This window comes from Penaeus vannamei, chromosome 12, assembly GCF_042767895.1.
Source record: "Penaeus vannamei isolate JL-2024 chromosome 12, ASM4276789v1, whole genome shotgun sequence".
Taxonomy (NCBI): domain Eukaryota; kingdom Metazoa; phylum Arthropoda; class Malacostraca; order Decapoda; family Penaeidae; genus Penaeus; species Penaeus vannamei.
Genome location: NC_091560.1, coordinates 30,302,345 through 30,319,844, shown reverse-complemented (window position 1 = coordinate 30,319,844; position 17,500 = coordinate 30,302,345). Strand labels below are relative to the sequence as shown.

Below are 17,500 nucleotides of genomic sequence, written 5' to 3'. Positions count from 1 at the left end.
GAGTGAGAGGGAGGGTAGTAAGTGAGTGAGTGATTGAATGAAAAAGAGGGAGAGAGAGAGAGAGAGAGAGAGAGAGAGAGAGAGAGAGAGAGAGAGAGAGAGAGATAAAGAAAGAGAGGTAGGGAGGGGGGGAGAGGAAACGAGAGTGGATAAGAAAGAAAGAGGGAAACGAGAGAGATATAGGGCGGGAAAGAAGGAACGAGAGTGGATAAGGGAGAAAAAGGGAAAGAGAGAGAGAGAGATGGGGGGGGGGGGGGAGGAGAGAGGTATAAGAAGGGAGAAAACAGAGAGAGCGAAATGCCATTTGCTATCAGTAGCCGGAAATTAAATGTTTTCAACATTCTCTTATCGGTGACTAAGCCAACAGAAAAAAAATCATATTTCAACGAACAGCTATAAAAATTCTAATTTAATCTGAGGTTCCTTCCTCAACACTTTAGCATCCCATTCCCCCCATACCTACATACACAGCAATAATTCTTCTCTCCCTCTTTCCCCGTCGTACATTCCATCTCCGCACCATCTCCACCCTCTTCTCCCTCTTCACCCGCAGGTAGCCGACGGCGCACGATGCCAGGAGAGCGTTGTAGTGAGCGGGATGTCCGGCAAATTCCCAGAGAGCTCGAGCGTGGAGGAGTTCGCGCGCAACTTGTACAGCGGCGTCGACATGGTCACGGAGGATGACCGGCGCTGGACACCCGGTAAGGAGGCCTGCGTTTTCTTTGAGGAAGCGGACGCGTTTTCTATGAGGAATCAAACGGTTTTTCTTTTTAGGAAACGGGTGCGCTTTCTTTAATGGTTGGTGATGTGATTTAGTTCATTATATTTTTTATGAGGGTGGGGTGGGGAGAAGGTAAGGGTGTGTTTATATTAAAAAAAGGGAAACTTATAGAGGTACGTTTCATTCTTTTATTTCTTTATCATTATTTAATAATTTCTTTCCCGCAATCTCTGTTTAAATACCACTAATGTGGGCATGTTCATGTAATAAAACATGGCTAAGTGTGAGCGACAAAAGACATCCGGCAAGAAATTAAGTTTGACCTTTTGATTAGTTATAAGTATCCAGTTAATTATTTTGATTTTATTTATTACTAATATATTTTGATATACAAGAAATGATAGCTGTCTTGTCTGACTTGTTATAAGGATCATAACTAAAGGAATTACTTTTATAATTGAATATTTTTGAAATTATCAGTGACAATAATATATCAGTTATTATCATTACTTGATTTATCATGATCACAGTTTTGGTAAGGAAAGTTGCACTCGCGCGAATAAACTTCAGCGGGAAACGTGACTGATTTCTTGTCATAATCTTCAGCTCAGAGGTTGTCGCACGGTCGCCGGTGATCGTGAAAGTTTGGGGTTATTAACTTTTTTTCCCTTTTTTGTATGACCTTTTTATGGGATTTTTTTTCTAGTTAGGTTTTCATTTCCTCGACCACTGTTTATATTTGTCGTTTCTTAATGTTTTACTCTACTTATTATTTATTTATCACATGTTTCCTCGCAAATCATTTTGATATTCAGAAAAGGCCGCGATATTTCTGAAGACTCCTGTATATCATATTTATTTATTTTTTATATCTTTTGAATATAAAGCAGATATCTAAAGTCTCCCGTGTGTGTGTATTTCTGGCATATTAGCTTCGTCATCATTAGATTTCTCTTTCAAAAAAAAGCAAAAAAACACACCATGACATTTTTTTAGATGCTGATATCCAAAGGTTTTTTTCGGAAGAGAATTACTTGATTTTTTCTTTCTCTTCGTCGCTTTTTATTGTATTCATATGGTGTTTTTCCTTATTTCGTCACCTAGCTCTTTAGTGTTGATTCGTTTCACATCATTTTGAATTCCTTTTGTTATACTCGGTTTTTTGTTCTCAAAAAAAAAATAATAATAATAAATAATTTTTTTTTTTGTCGATTTTACTCTCATGTATCTTTTTATATGCTTTATTTTCCGTTTCTTTTTTTTGTCTTGCTCTCCTCTTCAGTTTATTAAATATTTATAACACTATAGCACTTGAATAACACCCAAACATACAAGACGTCCCTAAACAAGAATATCATGCTCTGTTTTTTCGCTCGTCTTCTTTTTAAAGTTTCATTTTCTCTTTTCTTAACCAGTTCCTAACAAAAAAAGAGGGGGAATTTAAAACATGTATAAAATTAAAAATTAAAAAATGCTTAAAAACTTGTTTCTTCCCGTCAACGCAGGCATCCACGGCCTCCCTCGGCGCTCGGGGAAGATCCCTGACTTGGCCCACTTCGACAGCGCCTTCTTCAGCGTGTCTCCCCGACAGGCGCACAAAATGGACCCTCAGCTGCGTCTCCTGCTCGAACTCACGCATGAGGCGATCCTTGATGCCGGTGAGGAGGCTGTTTAATAAGGTTTTAATTAACTTATTAGTGGCTATTAGTTTATCATTGTCATGGTTGTATATCTTGAGATTGCATTCTTTTACATGCGTGGCAGGAAATCAAACATTTCTGGCAAGTATACCATACGTATTGATATACACATTAACACAAAAAAAATCATATTATCTTCATCGCTTAGGCATGAATCCGAGTGAACTACGCGGGCGTCGGGTGGGCGTGTACGTGGGCGTGAGCAGCAGCGAGAGCGAGGAGGCCTGGACAGCAGACCCGGCGCAGGTGACGGGGTACGCGCTCACGGGATGCTGTCGCGCGATGTTCCCCAACCGCATCTCGTACACTTTCGACTTTAAAGGTACTTTTCTTTAACTTTTAAAGGGGGTCGAGGTCTGTAGGGTAGGTTGAGGAGAAGCGATTGTGTGTTTTTCTTTTCCTTCGTGTTTGGGTTGATAAGACTTGATGGGAGGTAAAGAATTGTTTATTTATTTATTCCTCTATCAATCTATTAATTGTGCGTTTATTTATCTATCTATCTCGCTATTTTTCTAATTTTGATCTATGCAACTGTTTGTTCACCTCAAAAGGACCAAGCTACGCCATCGACACAGCGTGCTCGTCCTCGATGGTGGCGCTTCAGGTGGCGTGGACGGCCATCATGGAGGGCGAGATCGAAGCCGCCGTCGTCGGAGGAACCAACCTCACCCTCAAACCCCAGAACTCGATGCAGTTCAACTCGCTCAACATGCTTGCAGCCGACGGCAAGTGCAAGTCATTCGACTGCTCTGGCAATGGGTGAGTTTTTCTTTGATTTTTTTTCTTTGCTAGTTCTTTCTTTGTTTCTGAAAGAGAAAATGGTTTGGGTTGTCGTCGTATATTTTTTCCTCCGTTTTTATTCTCTGCTATGGCTACCTTTGAGGAATTATACGTACATGCGCACATACATGCTCGCAGTGACGCGCGCCGATTCGGGACATTATGTATATTTTTTATGTTCGGTAAAAGTCTCCATAACCGGGCGAATTACTACACAAAAAAAATGTAGTGATACTTTAAAGAGAAAGTGACACCAGTAAAAAAAAAGTGTACTTCTTGCGACAGTGACGACTAGTTTTTTTTGTTCTTTTTTTATAAACAAAAATCTGTAAACGTATACTTTTACATACCAGCATTTACATACACTACTTACACCAAGTCTCCCCCCTTTCTCTCTCTCTCTCTCTCTCTCTCTCTCTCTCTCTCTCTCTCTCTCTCTCTCTCTCTCTCTCTCTCTCTCTCTCTCTCTCTCTCTCTCTCTCTCACACACACACACACACACACACACACACACACACACACACACACTAACACTAACACTAACACTAACACTAACACTAACACTAACACACACACACATACATACACGCATACGTACACACACACACGCACGCACACACACATATCATTCATTAACGTTCACACTTCACTAACGAGAGACTTCCTACAGGTACGTGCGGAGCGAGGCAGCTGTGGTGATCTTCCTGCAGCGCGCAGCAGATTCTCGTCGAGTTTACGCCCATGTCACTCACGCCCGCGCTAACACCGACGGGCACAAGGGTGAGGGCGTGACCTTCCCTTCAGGTGCTGTTCAGAAGAACCTGCTGCAGGAGGTGTACAGTCTGGCTGGCGTGTCTCCTTCGGATGTGTCCTACGTGGAGGCGCACGGAACCGGCACCAAGGTGGGGCTGCCTTTGGTTTTGGGAGCTCTTTGGAGTGTTGTTGGAGGGGTATTTGGTACACATGTACAGAGAAACTATGTCTATTTAAATAAAACGCATTTACTTCTTCCTGTATATCATGAGGTACCGTCAAAATCAGTATATATGTGTGTGTTTTCTTTCTTTTTTGCTTTTTTTTTCATAAATGTTGTATTTCCATTCAGGCTGGTGACCCGCAGGAAGTGAACGCTCTCTCCGACGTGTTCTGCAATGGCCGCTCCTCTCCTCTGCTCATGGGATCTGTCAAGTCTAACATGGGCCACGCAGAGCCCGCCTCCGGCCTCTGTTCTATTGTTAAGGTGAAGGTCACAATCGCCTTCCGTTTATATACGCTGATGACATTTTTTTTAGCATTTTGTGTTCTGATTTCATTGCCAATTTTTTTTATACAAATGTAAATCGTCAACAGGTCCTCCTGGCCATGCAGCGGCGAGAAATCGCTGGCAACCTGCACTTTACCAGTCCAAATACTGAGATTCCGGCGTTGTCAGACGGGAGAATAAAGGTAACTACAAGTCTTAGCTGTTATTTTGTAACTTCGATGTTACTATTGTACATCTTTATATATATGTAAGTGTGTGTGTTTGTGTGTATGTATGTATGTATGTATGTATAATTACATATATAGTATATATAACATATATATGACAGAATGAATCACTTTTGTTATGCAATTCACCTTCCCATCGTAGGTGGTGAGCGAGAACACTCCCTGGCCAGGTGGTTATGCTGCCGTCAACAGTTTCGGGTTTGGAGGTGCTAATGTGCATGTGCTTCTGCGCTCCCCGAACACTCCAGTACAGTCATCTAGCGGACCGTCAAGGCCCGTCCTGATACCCACAACACAGAGAATATGCCCAACAACCAAAGAAATCATATCCTCGGACTGCCACTTTGCTACCAGCGGCGAAGACGAGAACAATGCCTCTGAGGACAAGGTACCCACTGGGATCCCGAGGCTTGTGGTGACAGCAGGACGCACGGAGGATGCTGTGAGGACCTTGCTGGAAGGAGTGAAGGAACGGGCCACTCCGGCTCTCTGTGGCCTGCTTGATAAGCTCTCTGACATGCCCACGAACAGTCTGCCAGCTCGGGGATATGCCATTGTGGATGCGGAGAGAGAAATACTTGGGGTAAGTATTATTACGAGTATGAATATCATTGGCTTGTCAGTGTAATGGACGAATGTTTAATTATTTTCTATCCATTTACTATTGACTACTGTGTCTCCGCATGCAATATTCACCGAGTGTCCATCGACATAAGTTGTTTCATTACCATAAATAGCCAGCTTATTAGAGAGTAAAACCCGATTCCTCATCTAGGTATCTAGCGTCCCCGCTGCGTCACGGCCTTTGTGGCTTGTGTTCTCTGGCATGGGTTCTCAGTGGACGAGCTGCGGTCGAGCCTTCTTCCGCTTCCCCGTGTTCGCCTCCACCATCAGGAGGTGCCACGCTGCGCTCATGCCCTTGGGACTCAACCTGACTGAGATCCTCACAAGCGAAGACCCGAACGTCATGGCTACAACAGCTGCTAGCTTCTCCACGATTGCAGCAATGCAGGTTAGAATATTGGAACAAGGGGCTTTGCAAATTGTTATTTTGCATATGCTGTTTGCTTCATAGCATTTGAAAACTAAAAATATCATTTTTTAAACATATTTCTTGTTGCTTCAGGTGGGTTTGGTAGACCTTCTCAAACATCTTGGCATAAATGAATACGCAGGCTTGGTAGGCCATAGCGTAGGAGAGCTCGGCTGCGCATACGCTGACGGGACTTTAACAGCCGAACAAACCGTTCTGGCAGCATACTGGCGAGGGAGAGCTGTGCAAGAGGCTGTACTACCTGTCGGGGCCATGGCTGCTGTTGGTAAGTTATCAGTTTGATGTTTACTTAAATTCTACAGTATCTTGAGGTACTTTGCCGTTCATTTTCCGTTCAGAATCGACAAAAGGGAAACTAATAACTTAATTCAATGATTTTGATATCGACTTAGGAAACTTTTTTCTTAACAGGCCTGAGCGCAGAAGAGGCAGAACGTTGGGTCGAAGATGGCGTCGTCGTCGCTTGCCACAATGCTCACGACTCCGTCACCATATCGGGGCCGAAGGAGGCCACCGAGAGGGTGATGGAGAAAATCACAGCTGAAGGAATCTTCTGTCGAGGCGTCAGGTCAGAGAACGTGGCCTTCCATCACCCTACTCTGAAAGCCGCTGCTCCACGGCTGCTGGAAGAACTTGCCAAGGTGAGGAGGAAGACACGAAAAGGAATAATGATCATGATAATAATAATACAAATAATAGTAATAATAATGATGATGTTGATAATCATAATAATCATAATCATAATCATAATCAATAATAGTAATAATGATAATAATAATGATAATCATTAAAACAATAACAATTTTGATTATCATGACAGTGATAGAGGTAATAATGTTAATAATTATAATATGGTAATCATGATAATGCTGATAGTAATGATGGTGATGAAGATGATAGTAATAATGATAAAAATCATAATGCAATTAGTCATCATAATTAGTCATCTATTAAAATAACATGACATGTTGAGAGCATGCATTATTAACCAACTTTTACATACTTTTAAACAAGCGATGTACCCTTTCTACCCATTTATTCTTTGTTATTTATTCGCAGGTGATTCCCCGGGCACTCCCACGAAGCTCTCGATGGGTGAGCACTTCCGTCCCCGAGTCCGAGAGTGCCAGTCCGGAGGCCAGCAAGGCATCCGCTCAGTACCTGGTTAACAATCTCCTCTCTCCAGGTAGGTTTTGGAGAGGTTAAGGGTAATGTACATTTTTATTTTTATTTATTTATTTATTTTTTTATTTTTTTTTATTATTTTTTTTTTATAACGGAAATTTTTTTATTGGGGGATCTTTTTTCCCTTTACAAACTGACCTTTTCTACTAGATACAAGCACGTTTCTTTTCCGTCCTATTTTAGTTTTGTTTGCCGAAGCCCTTGAGAAGATTCCACAGGAGGCAGTGGTAGTGGAGGTGTCCCCCCACGGTTTGTTGCAAGCCATCCTGAGGCGATCTCTCCCGAAGGCAGTACCCATTCCACTCATCAGGAAGGACGCCAAGTGTACGATGCTCCATTTCCTTGAATCCCTTGGCAAGTAAGTAGATATGTTTCCCGAGAAAAAACTAAAAGTAAAGTGTTTGCATTAATTGATATCCTTCCTCTCTGAAGTCTTAAGATAGAAGTACGGAATTGCAAGGCCTAGATGTATAAGAAATCTTCACACTTCTTTCTTCTTCAGGATATACGCAAATGGCGTGTTTGTTGACGTGGGATCCATTTATCCCCCTCTCCCCTCGCCTGTTCCGGTCTCCACACCTTCCATCGCCAGTCTTGTCAGGTAAAAAACAAACCTTGGTGTCGTTGTGAAGTTATAGAAGAACTAATGGAAGGTAGCAAATGGATGGTTTGCGTTGTTTTTGTATAACCATTTCTGAAATTGTAAAGATTTTCTTCGTTTTATGTGCTTAAATGATTATAAAAGCACAGGTGTTCAAATGCCCATATTTTAGGAAAATCAAACACTAAACGAACATTGAATGATACAGATGGGACCACAGCCAAGAGTGGGACGTGGCACGCTTCAGCTCCTCCCCGGCAGGCTCTGACTACGAGGTGAAGGTGGACCTTGACTCCGAGGAGCACCGGTACCTTGAGGGTCATACCATCGACGGCCGAGTCATATTCCCTGCTACAGGCTATATGGTTAGTATAAAATTTCTCTAAATCAGTGATGTTAAAACTGATCTATTCTTTACTGCATATGAATATAATTTATTCGGAGACTTCATACGATTGATTTATCTTTCAGGTATTGGCATGGCAAGCATTGTGTCGCTTGCAGGGGTCGAACTGGCAAGAAACACCTGTAACTTTCAGTGATGTGATTCTCCACCAAGCCACCGTCCTGTCCTCTTCCTCAGGCAGTTCCTCCAGCACTACCACCCTGGTTGTAAGGATTCTTCCCACCAAGGGGGAGTTTGAGGTACGCTTATTGAATGTTTTAATTTGCTGTGTTATTGTACTCCAACCGATGTCCGTGATCACATTAATTTGTTATATTGTACTTCAGCCAGACCTCATCAGACTAAATATATTTACCTCAATTCAGGTTGTTGTAAGTGGATCGGTAGCTGCTTCAGGTCGCATCCACATGGGAGTAGAAGACTCTGCTGAGGGTAAGACTCTGCTGCATTTCTTAAAGGAGAGCAAAGCAAGCGACCATGAGAAGCGCCTTCAGCAACAGGATGTGTACAAAGAGTTGCGCCTCAGAGGATACCAATATGGCGGGATCTTCCAGGGCATTTTACATGCAGACATTAAGGGTGAGTTTTATACGTTTTTATTTGCAATTTACAGTTAGCAACGCATCTACATTTCATGCTTAGAGATATATTTCATTCGAAGAGATGAATGATAATTCAAGTAATGTTATTTAAACTTAAATTTTATAATGACTAATGCTAAATATATATATATATATAGATGTATATATATTCACATAATTGATCAATTTATTTATTTATTCAGTATTATTAAATGAAATTGGATATACGCGCGTAGATTAATTTTCCAAGATGTACTGGAGTAATATGCACTACCCGTAAGTACGAATATTTGTATTTAGTTATCAATACTATAAACTATTTAATCTTAAAATATATTTTTTGTCAGGTACATCTGGATCCCTGCAGTGGCGTGATAACTGGGTGTCCTTCATTGACACTATGCTTCAGTTCTCACTCGTTGGAGCCAAACAGCGTGGGCTCATGCTTCCTACGAGAATTCGCAAGGTTACTGTTGACCCAGCTGTCCTTCACAGCAATGTCACTGTGGAGGAGGATGTCACGAAAGTTCCTGTAAGTATTTTGTATTTTATTCTTTATATTCTTCTATGGCATTCCTATAATTGTTTCACTGGTGAGTATTATATTCGCATTTCATTGTATTGAAATGTTACTGAAAAAATAATATTGCTGCTTCTATTTCAGATCCACCATAACCCACACGTAGGAGCCACAGTGTGTCAGGGTGTTATCATCCAGGGCCTGAAAGCCACCTTGGCACCACGGAGGCCCACTCAGGACCGCCCTGTCCTGCAGAGCTACCAGTTCGTGCCCCTCCAATTGCCTGTTGACCATCCAGTCTCTGCCAAAGTAACAGAAGAGGCCAGCTTGGGATTGCTTGTTGACCTAGTAATCGAGAACTTGGGAACAAGAACACTGAAAGTTGTTGAGAATGGAAGCACCTCGCCAACCATTGGGTTAGGTGTCATGTCTGCTGTGGACACCCACGCTCAGCTAAAGGTATGTTACTTGGGAGAAGACGACAATAAGCAGTTATTTCTTGTAATTATTACTTTATAAATATGCATTGGTATCTATGTTCATATTTACACATTTAAGTAAATTGATCTTACTATATTGCACTCACAGATAGTAATGATTTTGTTTCTTATCAAAGGTTGAGTACACCTTGACCAACCCCAGCCTGGAGAAAGAGGAACTTGACCGCCTGGTGTCTGCAGGAGCAACAGTGAAGGAAGACTTAGTCAGTGTCATGTCAAAGCCTCCCCACCTCTTCATCCTCCACCAAGATGTAGAAGCAAAGATTCTTGACACGCTGAAAGAAGGAACATTCCTTATGACAAATGCAGATGTTGCTCAGATGCTGAAAGAACAAGGTTATTTGAGCATTGCAACCATCGCAAGAAGTGGAGTTGTGCTTCTGAGGAAGGTATGGAATTGTATTATTGTTGTTGTTAATTTGCACAGAATTTTTTGGCGGTTTTCATACCATTTATGTATTTTGGAACTTAAAATTGCCATTCATATTTCAGCCACTTTCCCCGGTGCCACACAGCACACTGGCAATCTCTGTCAACGACAAGGAATTCTCATGGGTAATGGCTCTGAAGGAGAAGCTAGCCGTCAGCATTAAAGAGAATCTGTGGCTCCTGTCATCACACGAGCCAACATCTGGAATTCTTGGTCTCGTAAATTGTCTGAGACGTGAACCAGAAGGGGAAAGAATCAGGTACAATAAAAAAACATGTAGTTATATATGTTTTCAGCAAGCATAATTTGTTTTGAATACAATTGATTTATGACCAATTTGCCCTGCTGCATTTATTCTTTTTCTCTATTTTGCAGGTGTATTTTTGCTCCTGATGGCAAAGCTGAAGTCGATACAGACGTCCTCGCCCGCGATCTAGCTCTGAATGTCCTTGAAGGCCAAGCATGGGGAACGTACCGACACATTCCGCTGATGAAGCTCGAGCACCAACCCTCTGAACACGCTCTTCTTAATGTCGCTACTCGAGGTGACTTGGCTTCCCTCACGTGGTTCCAGATGGCGTCACCAGAGCTCAGTCCTAATGAGAACATGGTCGTGTGCGATGTGCTCTATGCACCTCTCAACTTCAGGGATGTCATGTTGGCGACCGGAAAGCTGCCTCCAGATGCGCTTCCAGGAGATCTGGCAATGAAGGTATAAGATTGTGTTTTAAAATGTTAACATGATTTAGACATGTCTCTTACGAATTTTGTTTTGATCTATATACCTTAAAAGTATTGTATGTAACATTTACTTTCCTTTCAGGAGTGTATTCTTGGCTTGGAGTTTGCTGGCATGGAAAGAGAACGACGAGTCATGGGTCTAGTAGCTGCTGGTGGTCTGGCTACAACTGTAAAAGCTGATCCTCTCTTGACCTGGACTGTTCCCCAAAGCTGGTCCCTTCAGGAGGCTGCTACTGTGCCTGTTGTGTATGCTACGGTAAGGACCTTCATGACTCTGCAATGTCTTGATTACATACTGTTTTACACATTTGCAAAGGCTGTGGCTCGGGGTTTAATAGGAATACTGACATGTAAAGCTATGAGATACGTTTGCTCATTACCAATAACAAGATACTTTACATTCCAGGCTTACTATGCTCTTGTGGTACGTGGAGGACTTCGGGAAGGTGAGACTGTGCTCATTCACGCAGGTTCTGGTGGAGTGGGTCAGGCTGCCATCAGCATTGCCCTGGCACGCTCTTGCACTGTTTACACTACTGTCAGTAGTGCCCAGAAAAGGGCTGTCCTGCAGAAAAGATTCCCACAGGTAAATAAGATTAATTATGAAAGGTAAGAGTGCTATATTGCAGAAATGAAACAGTGAGAGGATTGGCATTTATTTTAAATGAGTGGTAGAGAAAGCAAACGTTTACTTAATTGGTTAATATCTTCACAGCTGAAGGATGAGAACTTTGCAAACTCCCGTGATGGAAGCTTTGAATTTGATGTCCTAGAGAGAACTAACGGACAAGGAGTGGATGTTGTCCTCAACTCCCTGGCTGGTGACTTGCTACAGGCCTCCGTGAGATGCCTCAAAGAACATGGCAGATTCCTCGAGATTGGAAAGGCTGATCTGTCAAACAACACTGCTCTGGGCAAGTTCCCTTTTATGTACTTTTTTGAATAATGACATAGCTAATATTGCATCGGTGTATTCTCTTAGAAGAACGTTGGATTAAACTCAGATAATTTTTGAAAACGTGTAATTTAGACATAGATGAAAATAGGAAAGTTCAGGAAGTAAATTTGCAGTATCTGAAAACTAATTTTTACTTATCATTGGTTCCTTCAGGCATGGCCATCTTCTTGAAGAATGTCACCTTCCACGGCATCCTGCTGGACTCGCTCTTTGATGGCTCCACCGAAGAGCGAGCTCGCCTGAACAAACTGGTGATCGATGGCCTTGAGTCGGGCGTCGTGACACCCCTTCCTCACACTCTCTTTACTAGGGACAGTGCCGAAGATGCTTTCAGGTAGGCAGCTCCTGAGCAACAAAATATATTTGAACAACTGAAAGAAATATAAATCAGGGGTGAAGGTATGAGAAGTTACTCCTTTGCGAATCTTACACACCCATCCTTGCAGGTACATGGCCACAGGAAAGCACATCGGAAAGGTAGTCCTCGAGATAAAACCTGAAGAACCCAAAGCAGACTACTCTCTGGTGCCTGCAGTACCTCGCATGACAGCACACAGCAACATGGTCTATGTGATCACGGGCGGAATGGGCGGACTTGGGTTGGAGCTGGCCGGCTGGCTCATTACTCGTGGGGCAAAGAAACTGGTCCTCACCTCACGAAGGGGGATCACTACTGGCTACCAGGTGAAGCCTGTTATTTATGTCTATTTATTTTTATTACAATGTGCTGTATATTTGTTTATGTTTGTATGTTTATTCTTTTGGGTAACCGAGTTTATTTTAATACTTCTTTAGGGTGTTTTTTTCTGAAAGCTTATATACTTTTAGATTTACGTATGAGGATTGTCAGTCTAAAATTCAGGCAGGAAGAGCAGCACAAACACATAACCGACGTGAAAAGGAAAAAAACGACATGAATGACCTGCCTTGCGTTTATGCTAATTTGTTTGCCTCTTCTTTTGCAGTCCTTGTGTGTCCATCGCTGGCGCAATGCGGGCGTGAATGTCCGTGTGCTAACCCAGGATGCGTCTACTCCTGAGGGCGCTGCTAAACTACTGAAGGAAGCTGCTACAGAAGGACCGGTCGGGGGTATCTTCCACCTGGCAATGGTAAGGAGTGTAGAGTTATAGGGTTTATTCATGTTAATAAAAAAAAATGTTTCTGGTGGATTATGTGCACAAGTGATAAAAAAGGGAGGTGCGATTGGCATATCAATCTAATCTTTGGGTGAAATCGTTGGAGTAGAAGTTTATCAGCACATGTTAACGCTAAAGAATGTTGTATCGTATAAAAATTTGACATTTTTCACAAATAATACAAAAGTGAGGAAATGGAGACAAAACGAAAAACTGAACCTAAAAAGATGATAATATTACTGCTGAGGAGGATAATGATAATAATAGTGATAGTGATGATAATTATGATGATAACAGTAAACAAGACCTATGTGTAATCATGGCAGTATAATAGGATACCACCCCTTCCATTATTAGATCCTGAAGGACGCCCTACTAGACAACCAGGACTCGACGACCTTCCGCACTGTGAACCACGTGAAGGGCGATGGGGCCGTGGCTATCGACGAAGCCTCCCGGAAGCTGTGCCCCGACTTGCACCTGTGGGTCGCCTTCTCCAGCGTCGCCTGCGGGAAGGGCAATGCGGGTAGGTGGCTAACTCTTGCCTTGTCCATTCTTTTGTTTTGGTGTGTTTTTTATATTATTGTATTTCTTTATTAAGGTTTTGTTGCTAAAGGTTGATTATGTTTGTTTCCGGATTATCGTAATTTTGGTAATAGGAAATGCCTTGTACTTTGATTAAAGAATGGTATTTATAATGTCAGGAATAATTATTGATGTTACTATTTTTATTATTATTATTATCATTAGCATTAGCATTAATGATATAATTATTGCTATCACTACCATTATTGTTATTCCTGTAAGCAGTAATACCACCATTATTATTAAGTGGTTATTCCATTACAAGATTACTGTTATAATCATCCATAACCCCCACTTCCCCGCCCACAGGCCAGACCAACTATGGGTGGGCCAATTCCGTGTGCGAGCGCGTGGTGGAGTCCCGCGTGAGGGCTGGGCTCCCGGGCGTGGCCATCCAGTGGGGCGGAGTGGGCGATGTGGGCGTCCTGGCTGATACCCTAGGCGACGTGGAGGTAAGGACGGTGTCTTTTTGGAGTTACGATTGCTACGGAGTAATTGCGATGGATAGTTGTTGGGATGATGATTAATAGTGATGAATGTATGCTGTAATAGATAAGTGCTTTGGGTAATTGTCTTTGGTTTAACGGAAAAGTAGTATAATTTCAGCACAGGCATCGTAAATACAGCAACAAACAATAACATCCCCATCTTTAAAAATGAGAGAGAGAGAGACAGAGACAGAAAGAGAGTGAAAGAGAGATAGATCGAAAAACAGAGAGACATAGAGAGAGAGAGAAACTAACCTACTTCCTTTTACCATTAGGTCGCCGGAACGAAGCCCCAGTCTGTGAGGTCTGTGCTGGAGTGCCTCGATGTTCTGCTGCTCGGGTCATCGTCTGTGGTCGCTTCTGTGTGTCTGGCCACTAAGAAATCGGGGGCGGACGGCGGTCAGAAGGGCGCCTCGCTCGTTAAGTCTGTGGCCAACATCCTAGGTACTTTGGTTTATTGATTTTTTGTTATTCGGGTAATGGCTCTGGGTTATGTAGAAAGGCAAGGGATTATTTTACATATATACGGCATAAGTTTAACAATATTAATAGGGCATTCAAAACGACTAGCACCTCCTCTAACCTTCTGGCTGCTCTTCCTTAACCCTCACAGGAGTGAAGGACGTCTCAAAGGCTCCGATGGACGTGACCCTCGCTGACCTGGGCCTCGATTCCCTCATGAGCGTGGAGGTCAAGCAGACTCTCGAGCGGGAGGCAGACATCGTCCTCTCCGCTGCGCAGGTCCGAGAGCTGACTCTGCGCATCCTGCAGGATATGGATGCCCAGGGCGGAGCCAAGACTCAGAACGCCTCCGAAGGTGAGGGGCTTTTTGGTTTGGAGGCGGGAGGAGATAAATGAGATCTGGGGTTGTTAAGTCAATCAAACGAACTGCTTGAGATTTTAAAATCAGATGGCATTATGTAATTTAAATTCTTTTTACTCGGAGCAGGGTCGCAGAACACGAGTGATTCGTCGAAGACCCCTTCGTCAGAGCAGCCTCAGGTGGCCCCACAGCCGTGGCTTTCTCTCCCGCTCATTCCCGACGCCCGTGTGACTGTCCTTAAGGAGACGGGCACTCAGCCGCCGCTCTTCCTGGCGGCGCCCATCCAGGGCAGCGCCCTCCCGCTCGTCGAGGTGGCCCAGGATCTGGACCGCCCCGTCTACGGTCTGCAGTACCCGTCCGATCTGCCCCACACTTCCATCTCCGAGATGGCTGCAGCGCTGGTTAAGGTAGGTTGGGAATGATCTGGTTTTCCCTTTCATAGGATAATTTCTGAAGCTCTTAAGTAAAATTATACACTATTGAGTTCATACATCTTGGTAATAAAACATCGCACTCGCCACAGGAGCTGCAGGAGAGACATCCCTCCGGCGACTTCGCCATAGGGGGCTACTCCTTCGGCACGGGCGTGGCTCTAGAGATGGTGCGGCAGCTGGAGGCCGCAGGGCGAGCGCCGACGTCGATCGTCCTCCTCGACGGCTCGCAGTCCTACGTCTCGGGCATCATCGACACCTACAAGTCGCGCATCGTCTCGGGCTCGGCCAAGGAGGAGTTCAGTCCGCAGGAGCAGGTGGAGATGCTCCTCGTGTTTGCCATGCAGTTCATCTCAGCCGAGTCGTCTATTCTGAAGAAGGCGCTGCTAGGGCTCAGGTCGTGGGAGGAGCGGGTCAACCATGTAGCCGAGCTAGTCACCGACAGCCGCGCCCGCCTGGGCAACAGCACTGACCCCGATGACCACAACAAGGTAATGAGGACTGCCATCCATACCAATGGCAAATATGACCTTCGAATAAAGAAACATGATCAAGTAGCAGTATTTAAGAATTAACAGACATTCTTCCGCGAATCCCCACAGGCTGTGCAAGCTGCTGAGTTGCTGTACAAGCGGCTGGTGGCGGGCGAGAGGCACTCGGCGGCGGGAGGACTCCGGCCGCCCGCGCTCCTCATCCGGGCGAAGGACAACCCCAACGCCGCGCAGCTCGGACATGACTACGGGCTCTCGAAGGTTCGTCTTTGTTTTTTTTTCTCTCATTTTGAATGCTTATAATTCTGAATTTTATGGGGGTATTTATTGGTTTGCTTATATTACTTCCCTTCATGACTTCATGCTTTGCTTAATTTGGGAAGTTAATCTTGGTTTAAAAATATAGAATTACGATATCACAAATGTAGAATGATAATTAAATCTTTTAATGGACTTTATTGCTTAGGTGTTTCCAGATCCAAAACTATATTGTATTATTCCGTTAAAAAATCTAATTTCGTCCACAGGTGATGACAGGGCCACTGAAGATCGAAGAGGTGTCTGGCACTCACGAGAGCTTCCTCACAGGCACCAACGGACGCCAGGTCTCCTCTCTCATTCACTCGTTCCTCCAGGGGAGCCAGCGCACCAAGCAGTAGCCTAAGAAGTAATTTTAATTAAAACATTTGGACGGAGCTAACCAGTGGCTATGAAGAATAGTCGTTATTTTTCACGGGATTCACTGTTTTCTGTCGCGTGTGCTGGCGAATACGGAGAACCTAGTGGAACCCCATGATGAATTAGTGTTTTTATTTTGCAGTTGCACAATATTGCACACAAAAATCTGTGATATTATTTTTAGTATCACTTTTCGTCGTCGGTAGAATGTCCGGCAAAGTTTTTTCTTTTCTTTTTATTATTGTGAAGTACATGAGACAACATGGCACGTATTTTGTTACACTATTTTTGTAAAATATTTATTCTTTTAAATGTAGTTTCATATGGAAAGTCAGCACGTTGTGTTCATGAACTCTGTAATTTACATGCGTGCACATATAGACTAGTGCATAAAACTATGCATATGTAAGTCCAATTTCAATCATTTGCTCTTGGCTAGTTTTCAATTAATGTAATTTACCTCAGCACTCGTTCTCTATAACATTGACGCATAAATGTTTGTATCATCGAGTGTTCCAGCTTTTTGCAAATGCAAAGTGCTTTTTTATACTTAAAAGTCTATAAATGATCCAGTCTCTGGCTTATTCTTATAGTTGAACTTTATACTTTTGCACTGAAGGACTACTTTCCATTTATGAATGTGGGTTAGTAGATTATACTAGAGAATATTTTTATTTCTATGAATGTATATTTAATGTACGTTAAGTTAGTTATAGAATCTACCCATGACAAGACAAAGCATATCATGCTTATTTGACATATGAACTAAATCAGTTATTAATGTATTTTGATATTTCGTATGTTACACAATTTGCTGTCATAATACTCGTCTAGTTTAATTATAGTATGCCATTAGTTGACAGGGATATCAGATTTAAGGCCACTTTGTGTAATCGTTTTTTTATAAACTAAGATATTCTTATTGCTTTTAAGGGTTATCAAATAGCTTTGCTTTAAAACCATAAATTGTGTACATATTTTGATAAAAAATAGTTCAGTTAAAAATAGTTCGTCCATTTTTTTATAGTCCTCATTTTCCCATCCCTTTCCCCTCTCACTCCTATCCTTCTGCTCTCCCCCTCTCCTCCCTCTTCCCCTCCCCCCTCCCCCCCCTCCCCCTTCCCCTTCCCCTTCCCCTTCCCCTTCCCCTTCCCCTTCCTCTTCCTCTCTCCAGTTCATCATTATTATTGATATTATTTT

At 43.0% G+C, this 17,500-nt stretch overlaps 1 protein-coding gene across 1 annotated transcript in view; it reads left to right on the top strand.

The window, feature by feature from the left end:
* LOC113815940 (fatty acid synthase) overlaps window positions 1-17,500 on the top strand; it is a 19,465-nt gene that overhangs the window by 1,288 nt on the left and 677 nt on the right. The window contains exons 3-38 of the mRNA XM_070128169.1: window positions 554-701; window positions 2,227-2,379; window positions 2,570-2,743; window positions 2,973-3,180; window positions 3,872-4,103; window positions 4,307-4,441; window positions 4,552-4,647; window positions 4,835-5,275; window positions 5,468-5,704; window positions 5,819-6,011; window positions 6,158-6,387; window positions 6,806-6,932; window positions 7,115-7,289; window positions 7,434-7,532; window positions 7,741-7,897; window positions 8,004-8,177; window positions 8,304-8,517; window positions 8,867-9,051; window positions 9,184-9,498; window positions 9,656-9,928; window positions 10,032-10,228; window positions 10,345-10,681; window positions 10,793-10,966; window positions 11,117-11,296; window positions 11,426-11,624; window positions 11,822-12,002; window positions 12,115-12,352; window positions 12,634-12,777; window positions 13,162-13,330; window positions 13,699-13,841; window positions 14,153-14,321; window positions 14,491-14,694; window positions 14,827-15,107; window positions 15,224-15,622; window positions 15,734-15,883; window positions 16,150-17,500. The exon at window positions 16,150-17,500 is cut by the window's right edge and continues 677 nt beyond it. Coding sequence (XP_069984270.1) covers window positions 554-701; window positions 2,227-2,379; window positions 2,570-2,743; window positions 2,973-3,180; window positions 3,872-4,103; window positions 4,307-4,441; window positions 4,552-4,647; window positions 4,835-5,275; window positions 5,468-5,704; window positions 5,819-6,011; window positions 6,158-6,387; window positions 6,806-6,932; window positions 7,115-7,289; window positions 7,434-7,532; window positions 7,741-7,897; window positions 8,004-8,177; window positions 8,304-8,517; window positions 8,867-9,051; window positions 9,184-9,498; window positions 9,656-9,928; window positions 10,032-10,228; window positions 10,345-10,681; window positions 10,793-10,966; window positions 11,117-11,296; window positions 11,426-11,624; window positions 11,822-12,002; window positions 12,115-12,352; window positions 12,634-12,777; window positions 13,162-13,330; window positions 13,699-13,841; window positions 14,153-14,321; window positions 14,491-14,694; window positions 14,827-15,107; window positions 15,224-15,622; window positions 15,734-15,883; window positions 16,150-16,281 — 7,263 coding nt within the window. The 3' untranslated portion in view covers window positions 16,282-17,500. The remainder of the gene's footprint in view (window positions 1-553; window positions 702-2,226; window positions 2,380-2,569; window positions 2,744-2,972; window positions 3,181-3,871; window positions 4,104-4,306; window positions 4,442-4,551; window positions 4,648-4,834; window positions 5,276-5,467; window positions 5,705-5,818; window positions 6,012-6,157; window positions 6,388-6,805; window positions 6,933-7,114; window positions 7,290-7,433; window positions 7,533-7,740; window positions 7,898-8,003; window positions 8,178-8,303; window positions 8,518-8,866; window positions 9,052-9,183; window positions 9,499-9,655; window positions 9,929-10,031; window positions 10,229-10,344; window positions 10,682-10,792; window positions 10,967-11,116; window positions 11,297-11,425; window positions 11,625-11,821; window positions 12,003-12,114; window positions 12,353-12,633; window positions 12,778-13,161; window positions 13,331-13,698; window positions 13,842-14,152; window positions 14,322-14,490; window positions 14,695-14,826; window positions 15,108-15,223; window positions 15,623-15,733; window positions 15,884-16,149) is intronic.